Genomic DNA, 21,234 nt, shown 5'->3' with positions numbered 1-21,234 from the left:
AGAGGCTCCCCGCGCGGGCGAGTGAGGCATCATGATCCTTGCGGGCTACCGTCCCGGAAGTGGACTCGAGAGGAAGAAAGTAGCAGGGTTGGTGGGGATAAATAGATTTCCGGAGGTTTTAAGGGCGGATTCACAGAAGTTTTTGTGGCGTGTGTTGTCCAGCGCGGACTCAGAGGTCTTAGTGACTTCATCTGAAGGAGTTAGCTTCTCTGCTGAACCCGACCTGTCTGTGGTGGGGCAGAATGTGGCTCTAGATGCGTGAGCCTCGGGGCTTCTGGTAAAAGAAAACGCCTGAGAAAGCCGGTCTGCGCTCTTCTTCGGTGGCCACCTTAGAGAAGAGCTGATGCCTTAGTGGCTTATCATGGCCCAGCGGGCAGTGTGGCTCATAAGCCACGAACCGGGAAGTCCACTTTGTGGCACCGTCAGATTCTCCAGGTAAACGCAAATCTAAATCTTCAGGCGTGATGGATCGGACAGATGGATGGTGTAGCGTAGTTTTGTGATGCTGTGTATCCCTGGTCCGACACCTGGGCAAGTTACTTAACATTTGTTTCATCTGTTAAGTGGAGATTGTAATAATACTACCTTATAGCGTTGTGAGAATTAAATGAGTTGATGCCTGGCACATTTTAAGTATTATGTATTTTCTCATATTAATGTTACTGTATCGTAACTCCACCTACGTAAGATTGATGTAGAGATGACGAAAGGAAAGGAAACTTCCTGAGCAATAAACATATTTCACATTTTTCTACTTTAATAAAAATCATTCAAGGACATTTTAACTCATTTTTATGGAAAGTTCTTGCTGAGCAGTATCAGGCTGTTACTTTCAGCTTATAATTATTTTTCATTCCCAGAAATTCTCAGATAGTTTACTTTAAAGTTCCTAATTGTTGAAGAAAATTGAAAAAGTACAAAAAATTAAATTGAATTCACTTTTTTAAAATGGTGTGAGCTGATCTGGTTTCACTTTTAGAATTTGCCACGTTTTATCAAACTAGCTCTGTGAAGAGAATATACAGTAACTCACTGTAAAATATGGGTGGCAATTGAGTGCTCTGTTTCACCTTTTGTTCTCAGTGGTGGACAGTTCTTTCTTGCAAACATTCATTCTTCCCTGAGAAAAGCTCTGTAGTGAAGTAGTTAGTTCTGAATCCAGATTGAGGCTGACAAAGATGAGTGTAATTTTAAGGAAAAGTGGTAGGCAATGTGGATATGAAAAATTCCCTCTTTCCTGCCTTAACAATTTCTGTTACTGAAGGCATCGAGCCTTGGAGTTTACCATTTTCTCTGGGGTACCTGGCTTACATTTGTTGTTCTTGTTGTTGTACCTCAGGAGGTTAATAATAATCTTCAATATGGTTCATCAGCCTTATTGGTCCATCCATCCTAGGTACTCCTGCTTTACTTATATATTCCCTTTGGTATCTTTATCCTTTTGTTTGTGTGTTTGTGTATGTATTTTTCAAATTATACAATTAAGTGTGCTATAGATGTCATTCCCTTTTCTTACGCTTGTCAGGTTTCTCAGCACTATTTTTAGGAAACATCCAGGTTACTTTGTTCATCTAGGGCAGCACCGTCCAGTAGAATTTTCTTCAATGATGGAAATGGGAGATGTTCTAAATCTATACTGTCTAATATTGCAGCTACTGGCCACATGTAGTTGTTGAGTTTTTGAAATGTTGTTATTGTAACTGAGGAACTCAGTTTTTAATTGTGTTTCATTTTAAGTTTAAATAGCCATGTATGGCTAGCAGCTACTATACTGGATAGTGCAGATCTAGGCCATTGCATCTACTTGCTCTGTAGTACTCCATGGTTTACATCTGTCACATTTTACATCTCCCCTTCCCCCGGTGATGATCTCCCAGATTGCCCCCGACTCAGCTATCAAAACGGTGCTGCAGTAAATAACCTCAGACAGTTACATGGGGGCATATCTATACTGATTTTGACTAAATATTACCAAATAATTAGCTCCTCAGAATACTTTGACCAGTCTACACTCTCATTAGCAGTATCTCTATTCTTTCCTAACACTTACTCCACTTTTTGCCAGTACTGGTGTAAAGAATATCTCACTTTCATTTGCATTTCTCTGTGTAGCAACGGCCTTTGGGTTTCCTCTTCTGTGAATTGCCTGTATATATCCATTGTCTGTTTTTTTCTTCAAGAGTTGCTGGTTTTTTCCTGTTAACTTGCAGGAGTTCATTGCATAATCTTGATATTAGTCCTATGTCATTTTTAGCTGTCTTAACTTATTGTCATTGTCAATTAACTTTTCATTACCCTTGGTTAAACAGAAATCCCTAGTTTTGTTGCAGTCAAAGTAGTTAGCCCTTTGGGGGAATTTGTTGAAGTCTTTTCCTACCTTTATTTCCTGAAGATATCTTACTACATTATTTCCTCTTGACTTTATCATTTTCTCTATTATATTTAGGCCTTTAATCCGTCTGTAGTCCATCTCTGGATGTGGTGTTAAGTAGTATTCTCATTTTGTTTTTCTCTATGCTGTGGGGCAGTTTTCCTGACATCATCTTCCAAATAGTATGTATTTTCTTCATTGATTTCTGGGGCTGTTGATAGTAGCTTATTATGTCTCCCATATAAACATTGGTCTGTCTCAGTTCTATTACTTTGTTCTTTGCCAGTACCATAGTGTATTTATATCTGTGGCTTTGTAGCTTATTTTAACATCTCGTAGAGGTAAGATTTTTGTACTGTGTACAATAATAAGTTTCTTGAAGAAGTTGTGCTTGTTTTCAGAGTTCTTTCCCACTGTGCTCAGAATATTTCAAAAGAAAAATTCTTTTTGTTTGGGTGGACTTTTCAACATCTCTGTGAAGGCAGCAACTTGGGTTCAGATAATTCATCTGCCACTTATTTATCCTGTATCATTGAACGAATTAGTTAGGTTTTTTTTTTTTTTTCTGTTTTCTGACCTCCTGGGGCCAGAGTTAGAGCTAAACAGATATGCACCGGCCTTTTATCCACATATTTGCCAAAGGATAATGGCCATCACTTAAGATTTAAGAATGTAAATGATCTTTCCTCTATCTAGCTACTTTTTCCCCACAACAGAACTTGATTTAGATTCTGGTTTAGAGATTTGCTGTCTGGATAGATAGTAACAGTACCAGCTTAAGTCTAGCTTACGTTAGTATTGTTCCCTGTAGTTGCAGGGCCATTTAAAGTTCAAGTCCTGTTTTAGAAAAGGCCTAGAATAACTCTGAAATGACAGGTTGAGTCATCCGGCAAAGTATTTATTGAACATATATTGAGACATTCTATAAGGTCCCAGACAAACTTATTTTTACAATTTCAATCATGAAATTCTTACACTTAAGAGAACTTGAATTATCCTCTAGAGGATAGTAGTCTGGACTAGAGTTCAGTCCAGAGTTTTTAACTATCCTTATTCAAAGACTAAGAGAAAGAAGTGGCATTCACCTGCTAGGCCATTACTGGAGGGCTAGCTAATTCTTCCCTTTCCTCAATCAAGAAAATGCATCAGAATGTAAATGAGTGAGGTTCACTAATACATGGATAACTTTGAATACATTCTTATTTTTCTTTTTTAGAATTATTAGTAAACACCAATATTTTATTAGTAGTATTAGTGAATTAGTAGAAAAACATTATTTGGCTAGGTCTGTTCTTGATTCTTGATGAGAATTGCTTATATGTTCTTTAGCCACTCCCTTATTTTACAAATAAGAAGACAGACTTAGGGAAGTTAGGCAATTTACACAGAAGTTAATAGCAAATAAATGACTTTGTTGTGGACTTTGGAGTGGAGAGATAAGGAATCGGGAAAGTACTTTTTTAATTAAGAAGATGTGATCTAACATTTTTGTAAATTTCTGTTTCCCCAAAGAAAGGACGAATTAGTAACTTACTGTTCAGGATAGAGCATGGAAACCATAAAAGATTATTCATTTTATTCTTTTTGTTACCTCATAGTATCTTCCAGGGCCATAGAGATAAACCACTATTACTAAGATGCTCTTACATGTTTTTGTAGGGGTTGGCAAGAAGACTTAGGGTACCAAGTGTACTCAGTATACTAGTGAATCCACAATGTGGAGGATTAAATTGAACCACTTTTTTCCATCATACTCTACTAAGATGGAATCAGAAAAAAAAGTCCTGTGGTGGGGTGGGAGAAATTTATGAAGAGGGTCAAAAGGTATACTCTTTCAGTTATAAAATAAATAAGTCATAGGGATGTAATATACAGCATGGTGACTATAGTTGAATTATATTGTATTGCATATTTGGAAGTTGCTAAACAGGAAGTCTTTCTTTTTTAATTTATTTAATGTATTTATTTTTGGCTGTGTTGGGTCTTCGTTGCTGTGCACACTTCATTGCGGCTACTCTTCATTGCAGTGCACGGGCTTCTCGTGGTGGCTTCTCTTGTTGTGGAGCACGGGCTCTAAGCGCACAGGCTTCAGTAGTTGTGGCGCATAGGCTCAGTAGTTCTGGCTCGCGGGCTCTAGAGCGCAGGCTCAGTAGTTGTGGCACAGGGGCTTAGTTGCTCTGCGGCATGTGGGATCTTCCCAGACCAGGGCTCAAATCTGTGTCCTCTGTATTAGCAGGCAGGTTCTTAACCACTGCGCCACCAAGGAAGCCCCGACAGGAAGTCTTAAAAGTTTTTATCACACAAAAAAAATTTTTGTTAACTATGTAAGGTGATAGATGTTAACTAGACGTACTGTGGTGATCATTTTGCAATGTATACAAATATCAAATCATTATGTTACATACCTGAAACTATTGGGTTGGCCAAAAAGTTCCTTAGGTTTTTAAGTAAAAATAAAAGACACATTTTTCATTTTCACCAAGAACTTTATTGAACAAGGTATTCACTGTTTTGTTCCACTACCTTCTGCCATTTTTCAAGCAGCTTCATAATTCCATCTTCCCAAAACTTTTTATCTTTTTGAGCAAAGAACTGTTCCAGGTGCCTTTTACAGTCTTCCAGGGAATTTAAATTTTTTCCATTAAGAGAATTTTGTAAAGACGGAAATAAATGGAAATCTGGAAATGTCTGGTGAATACGGCGGATGAATTGGAACTTCCCAGCCAAGCTATAACAGTTTTTGCCTGGTCATCAAAGAAACACGCGGTCTTGCGTTATCCTGATGGAAGATTATGCATTTTCTGTTGCCTAATTCTGGATGCTTTTTGTCGAGTGCTGCTTTCAGTTGGTCTAATTGGGAACCGTACTTGTTGGAATTAATTGTTTGGTTTTCCGGAAGTAGCTCATAATAGAGGACTCCCTTCCAGTCCCACTATATATAACATCACCTTCTTTGCATGAAGACTGGCCTTTGGTGTGGTTGGTAGTGGTTCATTTCAGTTGCCCCACGATCTCTTCCATTCCACACTATTGTACAGTATCCACTTTTCATCACCCATCACAATTTGTTTCAAATACAGAACATTTTTGATATGTTTCAGTAGACAATCGCATGCGGAAATACGGTCAAGAAGGTTTTTTTTGCTTAACTTATGTGGAACCCAAATACCAAAGCGATTAACATCACCAAGCTGGTACAAATGATTTTCAACACTTGATTTGGATATTTTGAGTATGTCGGCTGTCTCCAGTGTGCTATAACATTGACTGTTCTCAGTTAATGTCTCGATTTGATTGCTATCCACTTCAACTGGTCTACCCAATGGTGGAGCATCGTCCAGCAGGAAATCTCTAGCACGAAACCTTGCAAACCATTTTTGACACGTTCTATCAGTCACAGCACCTTCTCCATACACTGCACAAATCTTGTTTTTTGCGTTTTAATTGTGTTTTTACCTCTCTTGAAATAATAAAGCATAATATGCTGAAAATGTTGCTTTTTCTTTCTTTTTCAATATTAAAATGGCCACACAGAAATTCTCCAATTTTGATTTTTTTTTTAAATGAACACTGAAGTTAAAGACAACTAAGCACTACTAGAGCCATCTTATGGAAAAAAATGAATGAACTTTTTGACCAACCTAATGATATAATGTTATATCTAAATTATACCTCAGTTAGAAAGTGGTGGGGGGAGAGGGAGAAAGGGGAAAGGAAAGACAAGACAAGAAAATCTTCTTTGCAGCCTTATCTGTAACAACAAAAGAAGTGATGTTTCTACCAATGGGGGTCCAGATAGATGCAGGTCCTTAACCCAATGGTATACTGTGCAGCTGTAACTTTATATGACCTAACTTGGAAAGTGTAAAAAGTAAGTTTCACTGCAAAATGTATCATTCTGTTTTTTTTAAAATAACAGTGTGTTTATGTTTATGCTTTAAAAGCATTGAAAACCCTCTAGAAGGATGAAACAGTAAACCCTTGGCAGTGGTTACTCCTGGAGGTAGGATTGAGTGGGGAGAAAGATGTTCCTTGTGATTAAAAAACAAAGGAAAGGAGGAAATAAAAAGTAAACTTTTTTTAAAAAGATAAAGAAAAAAAAGTCCTTATAGATGCCTAAAATGTATACAGGTATACACGCCTTGCTTAAGTGCGAATCTGAGTGGCCAAAGACTAGGATTTTGAATTAGAACCAGGTACTCTACTCTACCTATTTAAAAAATCAACTAAACTGAATTTTTTTAGATAATAGATAATGGTACTTTATCATTTGAGATATATCAAGTACACAACAGGTAGTTGTTTTAGTAAGAATTTAACATGTAATATAATAGTTTTTTGGTTGTGGTTTTTGTTTGTTGGTGTGTGTATTTGTTATTGTGTGTTTTGTTATTAGTGTTTGCCTTATGTTTTGTGTTTGTTTTTAGGTTTTGAACTTGCAGTTTTATTTTACTTGCAGGAATTAATTATGGTTTTGTTTCCATTAATACAGACGGTATCCAACTGTTGAAAAAAGAGCCAAAGTCTTCAATGGAGCAAGTTATGTGCCTGTTCCTGAAGATGGTCCCTTCCTTAAAGCACTGCTTTTTGAACTGAGATTACTGCGTGATGATAAGGACTTTTCGGAGAGTCGTGATAGCTGTTCACACATCAATAAAACATCCATTTATGCACTCCCGATAGGAGGTGAAGAACTCTGGCCAGTTGTTGCTTTCATGAAGAATGGCATGATATACGCTTGTGTTCCACTGGTTGAACAAACTTTATCCCCTCGTCCACCATTAATTAGCATTAGTGGAATTTCACAAGGCTTTGAACTTCTTTTTGGGGTACAGGGTTTTCTCTACTCAGGTCAAAAAAATGACAGTGAGCTAAATACAAAATTGAGCCAGTTGCCCGACTTGCTTCTACAGGCTTGTCCCTTTGGCACTTTGTTAGATGCCAACTTACAGAATTCATTGGATAGTATTAATTTTGCTTCTGTTACTCATCCACAAAAACAGCCGACCTGGAAAGCTGGAACATACAAAGGAAAACCACAGGTTTCTATTTCTATCACTGAAAAGGTAAAATCCATGCAATATGATAAACAGGATATAGCAGATACATGGCAAGTCATTGGAGTTGTCACTTGCAAGGTGAGATTTTCTCTGGTACTTGTTTTATCATAGCACTTAACATTTATGGAGAAAAGTAAAATTTGCCGACCTTATTTTACATCATAATGTGACATTCTTGATTCTTATAAACAGCAGTCATTAAATGTTATGTTCACGTGAAATTTTATAATGTTATCTTTTTGCATTTCTTACTAATTATACTGGCTATATGCATTTGACCCTTGAACAATACAGATTTGAACTGCGTGGGTCTACTTCTACGTGGCTTTTTTTCACTAAATACATACTGCATTTGGTACTATAGTATCTGCAGTTGGCTGAATCTACAGTTGGCTAAATCCACAGATGCAGAACCTTGGACGCAGAGTGCTGACTGTAAAGTTATACATGGATTTTGACTGAACAGAGGGTCAGTGCCCCTAACCCTCGCATTGTTCAAGGGTCAACTGCATTGCTGTGTAATGAATTGACCTGTTACCACAACCAATAAACATTTATTATACTCGTAGTTTCTGTAGGTCAGGACTTCAAGAGCAACTTAGCTGGGAACTTCTAGTGTGGAAGTCTGTCACAGTCAAGAGTTCAGCTGGGGCTATAGTCACCTGAAGGTATGACTGGAGCTGGAAGTTCTACTTGCAAGGTGACTGAGTCACATGGCTGGCAAGTTGGTGCTGATTATTGGTAGGAGACCTCAGTTTCTTTCCATGTGGACTTCTCAACAGGCTGCTTAAGAATGTTCTCACAACTTGGTGACTGCCTTCCCTTTGATCAAATGATCATACAGACAGCCAACCACATGAGGCACAAGTGAAAGCTATTCTTTTTATTACCTAGGCTGAAAGGTCACATAGTATCACTTCTGCCACTTTCTGTTCATCAGAAGCAGGTCACTTTGTCTGGTCCACGTTCAAGGGGAGTGGGATGAGGCTCCATCTTTTGAAAAGAGTAGGGTCAGAGAATTTGTGAAAATATTTTAAAGTCACCATACCTACTTTCCATTTTTCCTAGAGGGGGTGAAATTGACAAATCTCTGACTTAATATCTGAAGCCATTTTCAAGGGCTCATGTTTTATTTAAACAAGTCACTAGGTTAATATAGGGTTCTGTGGTTTAAGGTTAGGTAATAGGAAAAGGCAATGAAAATAACAATACAGTTAGCAGTGATCAGTGCCACATTCAATAATGATCAAAAATAGAGCCCCTCCAAGAGAATGTCTACAAGTACATATTAATATTCTCAGGTGTCTGTTTTTCTGTTATCTTCTTTTATTCTCTGCACTTATTAATACAAACTTTTTATATATCATATTAATGTTGAGTAGTTAAGTGCAAATCCAATAGATAAAAGTAGATTTCAAGAATAGAGAATTAGAAGAGTCCTGGCAGACAAATTGGGTCTTTTTTTTTCCTTTTTAACCTTAAAGTGGCCTAAAAATTTATGTGCCTGTTTTAAACTCACTTCTATTATGATCAAAAATACATTCCAGGGCTTCCTTGGTGACACAGTGGTTGAGAGTCCGCCTGCCGATGCAGGGGACACGGGTTCGTGCCCCGGTCCAAGAAGATCCCACATGCCATGGAGCGACCGGGCCCATGAGCCGTGGCCGCTGAGCCTGCGCATCCAGAGCCTGTGCTCTGCAACGGGAGAGGCCACAACAGTGAGAGGCCTGTGTATTGAAAAAAGAAAAAAATACATTCCAGTTATTAATTTTAATAGAAATAATTATCATAAATGTCTCCAAAATTAAGGTGTTTACAGATTATGTCATTCATACCTCTTAAAGCAGTTGAATCTACGTTTCTTGTAAGTTCTGTAAAATACAAGTAGGAAAATTCACTGTCTCTCTTTTTCATTCTGTAATAATGAACAGGGAATGTTATATATAATTTAATACTAATTAATATTATGCTATTTAAATATCTCAGCTCATTGATAGGCTGACCCTAGTTTATTGCTTCTGGGAATTTTAGATTGGCTCCTATTCTTGGTCTAATACAAATGATCATTATGGGAAACTTTCATCTTTAAAAAACTTTTTTCTAAAAATAAAAATAGTGAGGGTGTACTGAAACTCATGAACTAAATGTTTCTTTAGGGTTGTATGTAAATAGTATAACTGTTAGCCAAACCATTTTTAAAGTATTTAAAGGAGTTTTATTGTGAAGCCTATTGTAAATGGAAATAATTATCTTCATTTTATCTCAACCCTAGTAGGAAACCTGGTGAACCAAAAGCCAGTGGACTGAAGTTCTAATCCTCATTCCACCACTAATTTCTCTGTCTCTTTGGAAGAGTTACACAATTTTTTAAAATCTTTTTTCCTTTTTTTTTTTTTTTTTTTCGCGGTACGCTTGCCTCTCACTGTTGTGGCTTCTCCCATTGCGGAGCACAGGCTCCGGATGCACAGGCTCAGCGGCCATGGCTCATGGGCCTAGCCGCTTCACGGCATGTGGGATCTTCCCAGACCGGGGCACGAACCCCTGTCCCCTGCATCAGCAGGCGGACTCTCAACCACTGCGCCAGCAGGGAAGCCCTCTTTTCTCATTTTTAGAATTAGATAAGTACCTAGGTCCCTTCTGTTTGTATAATTCCTAATTAAAAGTCCAGATCTACATATGCCAGATTGGTTTAAAGGGTAGTATACAGATTTCTTCTAGAATGGATGTCCTCATCCCGTAGTGAATGGCTAGTGCTCTGGTATTTCAGATGCCTAGACCGCAGATAATTTGTTGGTTATTTCCATAATGGTTGCTGTTTCTCTGATTCCTTTAATTGTGTTAGAGGATAATAAGTATAAACCAAATATTTAAAAATGTTGATACTATTTGCTACTAATATTTGTTCATATATTATCTCCACAAATATCTGCCAAAAAATAAAACTTTTTTCTTTAATTCTTGCTATCCACATATAGAGAGTGAAGTAGCAGATGATTTAAAGTTGAAAATACTAAAATGTTCTTAAGTTTTATAGTAGTTATTTGGCATTTTTATTATCAAATGGGATTGACGTTATTCTAACTATCACTGAAAGACCTTTATAAGTCACTAATTATACATGGTACTGTTCATAATGCCTGCCTGCTCTCTAAATGCTTGCATTATACAGCAGATATATTCATGAATTCACACATATGTCAAGTGATAGATAAAAATATAAAACATTTCCTATTAAAATTGCGAACCAAAGGTACGGTTCATAATTATAAAAAGATATCCATTCAGCAAACGTTATTGGAGTATCTCTGGCTGCGTTGGGTCTTTGTTGCTGCACATGGGCTTTCTCTTGTTGCAGAGGGCGGAGCCTACTCTTCGTTGCGGTGCGTGGGCTTCTCGTCACGGTGGCTTCTGTTGTTGTGGAGCACGAGCTCTAGGCGTGCGGGCTTCAGTAGTTGTGGCACGCGGGCTTCAGTAGTCATGGCTTGTGGGCTTCAGTAGTTGTGTCTCACGAGCTCTAGAGCGCAGGCCCAGTAGTTGTGCCACACAGGCTTAGTTGCTCCGCGGCATGTGGGACCTTCCCAGACCAGGGCTCGAACTCATGTCCTCTGCATTGGCAGGCGGATTCTTAACCACTCCGCCACCAGGGAAGTCCCTGGAGTATCTCTTATACTTAGCAATGTACTGGGCACTAGAGATACAAAGAAAAATATAATAATTCTTGCTTTCAAAAACTTAAAGCTTAAAGAAGGAAACAAACAGGAGCACAGACATTTGATCTCACCTCTAGAGAGTGGGCAGTTAATGCATAATGCAGACTATGTACATGATAGTGGAACTAACTGCTTGCATTTGGAGCTAAGCATTATACCTACTGAGTTCCACCAACTCTTAAAATATTGTACAAGTCTAGCCAAACAAAACTTATCAGTAAGCCTTATATGCTTCAATTGGACAGTTGTAATTGGGTGCTTTAATAGAGGTAAATGTCAAGTTTGAGTTATAAAGGAAGAGCCTGACTGCCCACCGCCCCCCACCCCCACCCCCAGCACACACCCAAGTAAGGTATATCAGTCTGGCTGGGTCAGAAAAAGAGCCACTACAGATTTATGGGAGTAAAGGTGTTTAGTATAGGAATGAGGGCTTACTCCCGGATAAGAGGAGCTGGGAGAATAAGTCTCTGATCCTCTGACAGTCCCCAGTGTGTCTCCAGCATTACTTGCAGGGTAGAAAATGATTAAAGAGGTAGATGGGAACCAAACAGCAAAAGGCTTTAAAAGTAATACAAAACTGAGGGGGAACTATTGAGAGGTTTTGACATGGATACAATATAATTAGAATTATGTTTTATTAAGATAGCTCTAGCATTGATGAAGGATGGATTGATTAGAGGAAAGTGAGTCTAGATACACTTAGAGGGCTATGACAGAAATTGTAAGGGCCTGTACCAGTGTAACAGGAATGAAGAAAAGTTGCTTTTTAAGGGTTTTAAATGTAAGCAGAGGGCTCTAGGAAGGCTCTCCTGGTCTCTGGCTTGGGTGTCTGAGAGCATGATAGAATCATTAACCAGAACACAGAAAGCAATGAGAATAATACCTTGAGAGAAAAGTGAATTAAGTTGTGGAAAGTGACTCAGATAAATTAAGAAAGGCCTCTTTCAAAAGATGTATGCTTCAAAGATCTTGGTAATATCTGTTTGTTTGTGTTGCAGTGTGATTTAGAAGGAAGTATGCCAAATGTTACCATCAGCTTGAGTCTCCCCACCAATGGATCTCCACTTCAGGATTTTCTGGTTCATCCTTGTGTGACATCTCTCGACTCTGCCATTCTGACTTCTAGTAGCATTGATGCAGCAGATGATTCTGCATTTAGTGGGCCTTACAAATTTCCACTCACTCCACCTTTAGAGTCATTCAACTTATGCTACTACACTTCTCAGGTAAACAACCTTGGAGAAGTTGGGACTTTGCTAATCTTCATATTTATGAATTCTGTTGTAAGCAAATCATCCATACTTTTGGTCCAAACAAGAACTTTTCATGAGTTATTTACCAGAAGATTCAGATTGTTTCGCTTCAATCAGTTATTGATGACCCATTAAGCTACTGCTGATCTGGGAGGGTTGGGGAGTCAAGATACAAGCAGGGCAGCAGAAACTGTGGGCGGGTGTCAGTGATCAGTATGTCTAGTGCATGTTCTGTGTTGCAGGTCATAGAGACCCTGGAGGAAGGGAATCTGAACAAGCAGGAGTAGGAAAAAGAATGTATCACACACCTCTGTAAGGCACCTTTCTCACCTCTGGAAATAGAAAGAGATGCAAGAATCCCTGACCTTAGAAGGAATGTAGCTTCATCATCTATTATCAGAATAACTTGGAGTAACCCATTAGTCATTAAAGTCATATCTGTATATAATGACTATATTACTGCAAGGCTTTTTTCTCCATCACCACTGATATTTTAGACCCATTAACCTGGGAATTATATAAAAATGTGTTTATGTTTGTTTCCAGGTCCCTGTGCCACCAATTTTGGGTTTTTATCAAGTAAAAGAGGAAGAAGTACAACTAAAAATAACAGTTAATTTAAAACTTCATGAAAGTGTGAAAAATAGTTTTGAATTCTGTGAAGCTCATATACCTTTTTACAACAGGTAGGAATAAAATAACAATGCCATGACCTCTGCCTTCTTTAGTACATTCCCACTGCCCTATAATAAATTGTCTTGGTTTTTACCTTATTTTTAAGATCTAAAAATTTTATGTTATTCAAATGTATGCTGATTCTTAACCAAAACATTGTCATAAAAATAATCTCTTTATTTTTAAATATTGTCATTTTTCTGGTTAAACTACTTGCTAGTAAATTATAAACTTCAGCCAGTGTAGCTTCTTCAGGGTTTATTTTACTACTGGCTTTATTTCTAACAATTTTTCTGTACTCAACATACAGATCAAGCCCAACTAGAAAACCTGGTGAATTAATATCATAAGATTACTTCCGTATCAGTTCTACTTTTAAGTTTGTCCTACAGAATAGTTCTTTTCAAAGGATACATAAATATATAGTAAAATCACAGTTTTAATGTTACGTCAATCTATGTGCCTGTATTAATACATTCTGCATGACTTTGTAGTTATCTTTAGAATTAATAATGAAATGTATAGCATCACCAAAAGAATGTTTATTGTGTTTCTGTGTTTTCTGAGATATAATATTCATTATTTATTCTACTCTATTCTGCAAACTTGAATACAGATCTGCTTTTATGTTGTCCTTGTATTAAGTAACAGTAGCAAGATTTGACTTAAATCTCTTTAAACTGTTATATCTATGATTATTTTTTCTTTCCATTTTGTCCATTTCTTTTTTAAAGAGGTCCAGTCACACATGTGGAATACAAAGTTAGTTTTGGCCAGCTTGAAGTATTTCGAGAGAAAAGCTTATTGATCTGGAATATTGGTAAACTAGGTTTTATTTATTTATTTTTTCATTCATTTGCTGTAGAATCTATTTAATTTATAATAGTTGATTGATGTATTTCTGTTTTTAGGACAGAAGTTCCCAAAATCAATGGAAATTAGTCTTTCTGGAACTGTAACTTTTGGAGCCAAGAGCCATGAAAAGCAGCCATTTGACCAGATTTGCATTGGAGGTACAGCATATTTAAAGGTAAATATATTTATATGGCTCAGTACATTAGAAACCTTTCCTTTTGTTCCAAATTGCATATAATTGATTTTTAATGTTTCCTAACTTTTTTTTGTTTTTGGAGTTCTGTTCTTTTTGTCTAAGTCCTCTGTTAGATTTTATTAAGATTCTTTTTGTTTAGTAATCACTTTCTATTTCACTTAATACTTTAAAATTTTTAAGGTGAAAGAATTATGTAAAACCTAAATACCTCAACTTAACCTAGTTCTACACAGTTCTTAGATATCACATTTGAGATTTGTATAAAAAGAATGTAAGATGTAGTCTTTGCCCTCTAGGGATTTTTCAATGATGCATGTCAGTAACTGATCAGGACTGACTGCTTTTGGTCTTTCAAAAAAAAGACTGAGCACTTCCAACCAAAGTGGTCAAGGAAAGCTTTGTAGTAGAGATGGAGTTTAGGCAAAACTCTGAGGCTCAGGTAAGCATCGATATGAAGCCTTGAATATTAACTGTCGTTTGTATAGGTGAAGAAATGACTTAATCACAGGAATGAAGGATAACAAGGCATGTTTAGGAAGCACTACTAGAAACAGTAGTCACACAGAAGTCTGAATAAGTGATTTAGGTCTGGATTGTAGAGGATTTGAATCTGGCTTTCATTGCTTTGTTAGAAAATGTTATACTTTCTTTGAGTACGGGAGTGGTCCTTCAGAAAGTGATACTTTATGAGGATCAATCTGAAATGGATGTGAGGAAGGTGAGTGAAGAAAAAAACTAGAGGCAAAGAAACTATTTTTTAGCTATATTAGTATTCCAGCTGAAAGGTAGTAAGTTAATAATGCTGAACTAGTGTAGTGTCACAGAAAGAGAAAGGAAGGGAGAAAAAGGAATAGAGCTGTGATAAAGGTATAGCCTTTAATCTCACTAATTAAATAGAAAGATAGGAAATAGTTTTAAGTCAAAGATGATGTCATTAAAAAATTGTGACTTAAACCAGACTTGAAGCTCCAGGAGGGCAAAGACCGTGTGAATCTCATTCATTCATTGTTTTATTCCCAACATCTAGTTCAGTACCTAGCACATAAATATTTGATGAATGGATGTACATACTTAGAAGAAAGTTCTGTATCTTAGAAGAAATGTGGAGAAAGTTGGGAGGGAGTGGGCTTCATATCACATATGTTGTTGGTAATAGCAATTTACCCCAGTATAGGTGTCCAGTAGGTGGCTTAAAACCCAAAGCTTGATTCTCAAGAGAAAGCTCAACTGTTCTTAGGATCTAGGAGTTATCCATGAGGAAGAAATAGTTGAGGCAGTAGAAATTAAAAGGTCATAAAAAGATAAGAGAAAATAGGAGGAAGGTTCAAAAGAATCAGTGAGGGAAAGTGAAAATGCGATCAGAAAGGTAGCAGGAAAACCTAAATAGAGTAGTATCAAAGAAATCAAAGAGAGATTGAAATCTATATGTAAAAGCAACTAGGGGAAATGGTAGTGAAGTCAGAAGTACACTAGTGATATTCATTTCTTCTGTATTGGCTTCAACTATGTCCATGAGCTTTGTTTCAATGATTATTATAGAAATTCCCTCTTCCAGATGTTTTTCAGAAAAAAATGTGAGATGTTACTATACTATATGTTTTTCAAAGGTAGGGATTATGACTCTTCTATTCATTTTCATCACCTAACCAGTTATAGCCGCATCAAAAGCGTGTAGTACGTATTTGTGTTCAATGAATAGATTTATTTTTATAATATCTAGTTGTGTGGAAATCAACCTTGTCATAACTTCCAGCATCCAAAATTATACCAAACAAGCAAGCAAAAGCCCTTTACTATTAGATAATTTGAGTTGCAATAGGGAAGAAATTGCTGAGAAGATCTGAAAATTACATCTATGTCTGTGATCAGTTAGTTTGGCAATCAAAAGGAGAAAGATAGGAAAAGAGAGAAATTTGCAGGGAAGGGAGAAGGAAGAAAAAAAGTATAGAAAAGCTATCTGGATATTGCCAAATCAAAAGCTTTTAGCAGCAAAGATGCGAATCACAGCAAAAGGAGGCAGGAGTTCTGTAAGAATAGACCTTTCATGGTTCATGTGAATATCATTGTGGCTCAGAGACAGCCCAGCACTATGCCTTCAGAGAAGGTACTAATGGCCCTCTCTATTATAGCCCAATATATTAATTGGCATTTATACTGATATCACCACATTATCAATTAAATCCAGGAACTTACATTCATTCATTACATTTTAGAAAGGTTAGTTATGTAAAAGTTAAATTTTAGTTTTCTGAAAAATTAAGTAGAGCGTTTCATTCCCTCCAAACACCAGATAAACTGGTGTTTCTGTTTTAGTAATTACTTTATTGTTTCTGCTAAAAGGTGTATAAAAGAATTATGATCTGAAATCTATCACAGCCACATAGCCTTAGAGATAGGAGAGAACATACAGAACACCAAACACCATAGGGGAAGGAGCACCAGCTTTTGTAGTCAGGCAGGTCTGAGTTCAAATGCCAGCTCTACTACTTACCTACTGGGACGCTAAGTGTTTCCATCTCTGAACCTCAGTTCCCTCATTTGTAAGTTAGGGATACCTTGCAGTGCAGATTAGAGTTTATATTAGTGAAGGGCCTGGTATGTGTTAAGCACTTCATAATGGCAGCCTTACAAAGAAACAGCCCTAATGCAGAAGGGAAAGGTGAGTGTATATGTGTGAATATGTGCACTTGCACGCAAACACACAGTATTATTTGTGATTTTTATTTTGTGAACTCTGTGAAATAAATTCCTAAACTTGTGTCAAGGGACAAAAATGTGACCATCATTTTTACCAAATAATCACCTTAATTTGGTACATTTCTCTTCTTGTTCTAGCTTCATTTTAGGATCTTAGATTACACACTCACTGGGTGTTATGCGGATCAGCATTCAGTTCAAGTTTTTGCATCAGGAAAACCAAAAATAAGTACATGTAAGTTGTACAGATTCAAACTAACTTAAGGTAACTAAAGTGGTGTTATGTTATTATTAACTAAGATAAAATTAAAATATGACAGAAAAAGATCAGAGAATAATACCGATTTATAAAAATTCTGGCCTAATCCATCCTGTGTAACAGTTTATGTACATTGCCCTCTGCCTTCTCCTATTTGTAAAGTGGTCTGGATGAGCAAGGATTGACATAGAGGTGGGCTCTAGCCTAAAGTTGGATTTGCTTTGCTCTGCTTATAATTTACTCTTTTACTCTTGGGCAAGTTAGTGAACTTCTTATTTAGTTTCCTCATATATAAAACGGAATTAGTAGTAGTATTTACCTCAGGGTTGTTAGGAGGTTTAAATAAAATCATATCAACCATGCACTTAGCATAATGCTTAGCATGTGGGATGGATTCAATAAATGTTAAGTATGATTATTACTTAAAAGTTTAAATACTTTTAGCAAATGTTGTAGTCAATGAGCATTATTTAGTACTCTGTTTTACCAAAAGGAGGGCAAGAGAAATGTGTGTGTGTGTGTGTGTGTGTGTGTGTGTATACACATACACACACATATAGTACAAATGGAAATATAGGGAGGGGAAACAGCAATTTGTAGATGAATTCAAAATTATTTAATTCAGATCAAATATAGATATGTGGCATAGAACAAAAAAGTAGCTAGAATGAGGTAGAGTTAGATAAACGTAAGCAGCAACATTTTTGCCTCATATATTAAGGGGAATAAAGCTATTTAGGTAAGTATTTCTTAAACTAAGGGTTAGGTCCCTAGGAAGGATAAGACAAGACTTTGTACTTGAAAGTTTCTAAAGAATTACAGAACTCAGAACTACTGAATTCTAAGGAATTACCTATGAATGGCAATAATAAATTCTATGTAATATAACCAGAATAAGCCATATTCTTTACCTCCATACATCCCTGTGCTTTCTCCTACATCATTTTTTCGTTGCTTTTTAGAGAAATTCATGTATATGGAAGAGTCTTCATAATGCTTTTTTTTTTTTTTTTTTTTAATGAAGGCACAATACAGTTGTTAGTTTGGACAAACCAGCAGTTTTGTCTAAATGCAAACAGACCAGTATTTTAGGTTGTCTATGGGAAATATGTTGTCTCTTTAGATAATGTTTAAAATATTGTATCTTATTAATATTAACTAAACATATTTTAGTAATTTTCAGAGATTATAATACAGAATGGGATGTTTCAGTAATTCACCTGCTTCTTAATATATGAATGAAAGAGGTCACTTTAAATGCATAATTATGACCAATCTTTTATTTCCTTCTTCTGTTAGTTTCAGAGCATAGCTGTCACTTCGTGAAACTATGTAAAAACCTTTATTTTGCCATCATCTTGACAATAAAATCTATATTCATAATATACAACTTAGTTCTGAAAAGAGTTTAATAATGCTAATAATCTTGATTTAAATAATAATAGCTGATGTTTATTGCTTACTATGTGCCAGGCACAGTTCTGAGTATGTAATATGTGCTAACTCATTAATCCTTACAGCACCCTACGTAAGTGTTGTTATCTCCATTTTACAGATGAGGATGCTGACGGAACAGAGAGAATAGGGTCACATAGCTAGTAAATGGCAGAACTGGACTCAAAGCCAAGCAGTCTGTCTCTAGACCCTGACCACTTAACCAGTATGCTATGTTGCCTCTCAATGTTACTAGGTTCTCAAACTGAACAAACAACAAAAAAAGGCAGTGAGGTAATACATCCTACCTCTATCCTTTTCATTATGAAGAAGGTATAAAAGGCAGAATTGGATACATGGAGATGTATGGAATAAGAACTTACACATGTCTAGCTCCAAATGAGCATTATCATCTCAGTTTTACATATCAGAAAACTTTAAAGAGGTTTTCATTTGTCCAAAGCTCTTAAAACAGAAACCTTAAATTTGATCAGAACAATAAGAAACCACTGAAGCAAGCTTTTTAAGACATTACTAGAAAGTTGGATGTGTATTTCCATCTCTGAAACTTTGAATGCATAAAGAATAGCAAGATCAGAATCAGAACTGTGGTGAAGAGGTTACAGAAGGGTAACAATAAAACTATTTTTAATGTTTTTGTAGCTGAAGTAATGGTCTATAAGAAAAAGAATTTAGGGAAGATGTGAGAAAAAAATTAGCAGATTTGGCATGAGGGATTTTGGCATATATAAGCTAAAAGATGGATTATTCATGTATTTAATGAAGCCATATTTTTAAAGTGGTGAAAGTTATAATAATGCCTTGATAAAAATTGAATTGAAATTGATATCTCAAGGTATTGCCTTCCTTGAAATAATTGTGTTCCACAATTTTAAATATCATGACTTTGCTTTCTCATTGAATTTTCAAGATAATATAATCTTATCATTTTTTTTTTAGACCGGAAACTAATTTCTTCTGACTATTACATCTGGAATTCTAAAGCTCCTGCTCCAGTAACATATGGATCATTATTACTGTAATTGTCTCATGTTTAAATGGGATTTATACAATAGTAACATAAATTAAATCACAGTCTTTTATTTTTAAGGTGTATGCATATAACCTATGAGTGAAAATCATTGATTTAATTACAAAATGCTCTTGTTCAATGTTTTTAGTCTGATCTAGTTTGAAAGAACATTTTAAAGACTAATGTATCCAATTTCATTACCCTTTGATTTTACTCAAGTATGAATTCAGAGCATAAAATGTAGTGATTCACTTTCAGCTTATTGTAGACTAGTCTTGGGTTACCCTGCCATACATGTTTCTTCCTGCCTCTGTGGCAGACATGGCTAATCAGTCACAGTCCTCTTTCTCCACTGAGCCTTCCTGGATATGGGCTTAGGCTCCTCAGTGCAGAGCTGCAGGCAGCTGCTCCCAATAGATTGTAGATGCCGTGCAAGATAAAAAACTATTTGCTCTTCCAAACCTAAGTGCTAAGTGCTAGTACAATGTGTTGTTACAGAATACCAGAGACCACATTAGAAACAACTTTGTAAATCTCTTGAGAAAACAGCTGATGAAAATGAAAGAAAATTGTTTAAATAGTAACCTGTTTTTAATCAGAACTATCCTACTGACTAATAAAGAATCTGCATAATTCTATTTTGTTTATCTCTGTTCTGGAGTTACTTTTCAGGCAAGCTTATTCATCTGCCACAATAACATTTTGTTTAGTAAGCGTATTAAGAGGGGTGGGACACCTTCAGAAGATGAGCATAGTGTTTTGTGATTACTGAATATCTGCAGCCAAATTTTTAAATATAAATTTAGATATAATATCAGTCTTTTCCTGTTTTATTATAATTCATTAATGAATGAATTCAGGTAAAAATCAAAAGCTATTTTATGGGTAGAGAGTATCACTTAAATCTTATTTCGGTTTCATGTAGCACATTTTCTTTAAATTTGTCACCCTTGCTTCCTTATTGGCATGTTCTGGGTTTCTTCAGGAACAATCCAGTCATACATACTCTTTATTCTCTACCTGTCTTTACAATTATTCGTCACGTTCTGTTTTCAAAGTAGTTCATTGTCAAGTTGGACTTTAAATGACCATTCAAGAAAAGATGAAATCTCAAGAACCTCAAAACCTATTCCATGTCAAGTTTCTTTTTACAGAACAGAATTAGAAGAGTTATATAAAAAAAAATACGCATTACAGATTAATATTCAATTAAATTATATCTTGGTTTCTTTTTTTTATGAGTCCTTAAGGAAAAGCTTAGAAAAAGCTGCTAACTTCTTGAAAGAGAGCTATGGTAGTTTGAAAGGAGATTGCATAGAAATTTAGGATTTGAAATGTAATTTTTTAAAATTAAGGTCAGTCCTACTCATAAACTCATTTTCTGCAAGACATTATCATGGCATAATGTTCTATGTTCAAAATTATCCCAAGTAATGAAGAAAATAGAGTAACTTCCAGACCAAGACTTTAGCTTGTTATTCTAGGTTAATCATAGATAATCAGTAGTAAAAACGTTCCTTTTGAAAAAAGAAAAAAATCATTCCCTTTAAGTTTTTTGATCTCTCTTAAACTCAAGGAAAGCTTAACATTTCACTTATATTAACAGAGCCATTTGTACATCTTGATTGTGTAAGTGTTTAGCAAAGTATACTAAAATAGGGAAGAGGCATTTATCTAGTGAGTAGGCTGAG

The 21,234-nt window shown here is 36.1% G+C and overlaps 1 protein-coding gene across 1 annotated transcript; it reads left to right on the top strand.

The window, feature by feature from the left end:
* Positions 1-74: 74 nt before the first annotated feature.
* AP5M1 (adaptor related protein complex 5 subunit mu 1) lies at positions 75-20,333 on the top strand. The gene is made up of 8 exons (XM_024731456.1): positions 75-435; positions 6,864-7,509; positions 12,140-12,367; positions 12,941-13,080; positions 13,804-13,889; positions 13,981-14,099; positions 16,956-17,052; positions 19,471-20,333. The coding sequence occupies exons 1-8, from the start codon at positions 362-364 to the stop codon at positions 19,551-19,553; spliced, it is 1,473 nt and encodes a 490-aa protein (XP_024587224.1). The 5' UTR covers positions 75-361; the 3' UTR covers positions 19,554-20,333.
* The last annotated feature ends 901 nt before the right edge of the window (positions 20,334-21,234 follow it).

This window comes from Neophocaena asiaeorientalis, unplaced genomic scaffold (genome assembly GCF_003031525.2).
Source record: "Neophocaena asiaeorientalis asiaeorientalis breed wild unplaced genomic scaffold, Neophocaena_asiaeorientalis_V1.1 scaffold603, whole genome shotgun sequence".
In the NCBI taxonomy this organism is placed as follows: domain Eukaryota; kingdom Metazoa; phylum Chordata; class Mammalia; order Artiodactyla; family Phocoenidae; genus Neophocaena; species Neophocaena asiaeorientalis.
Note: the sequence above shows the minus strand (reverse complement) of the source record. Positions and strands in the feature narration are given on the sequence as shown.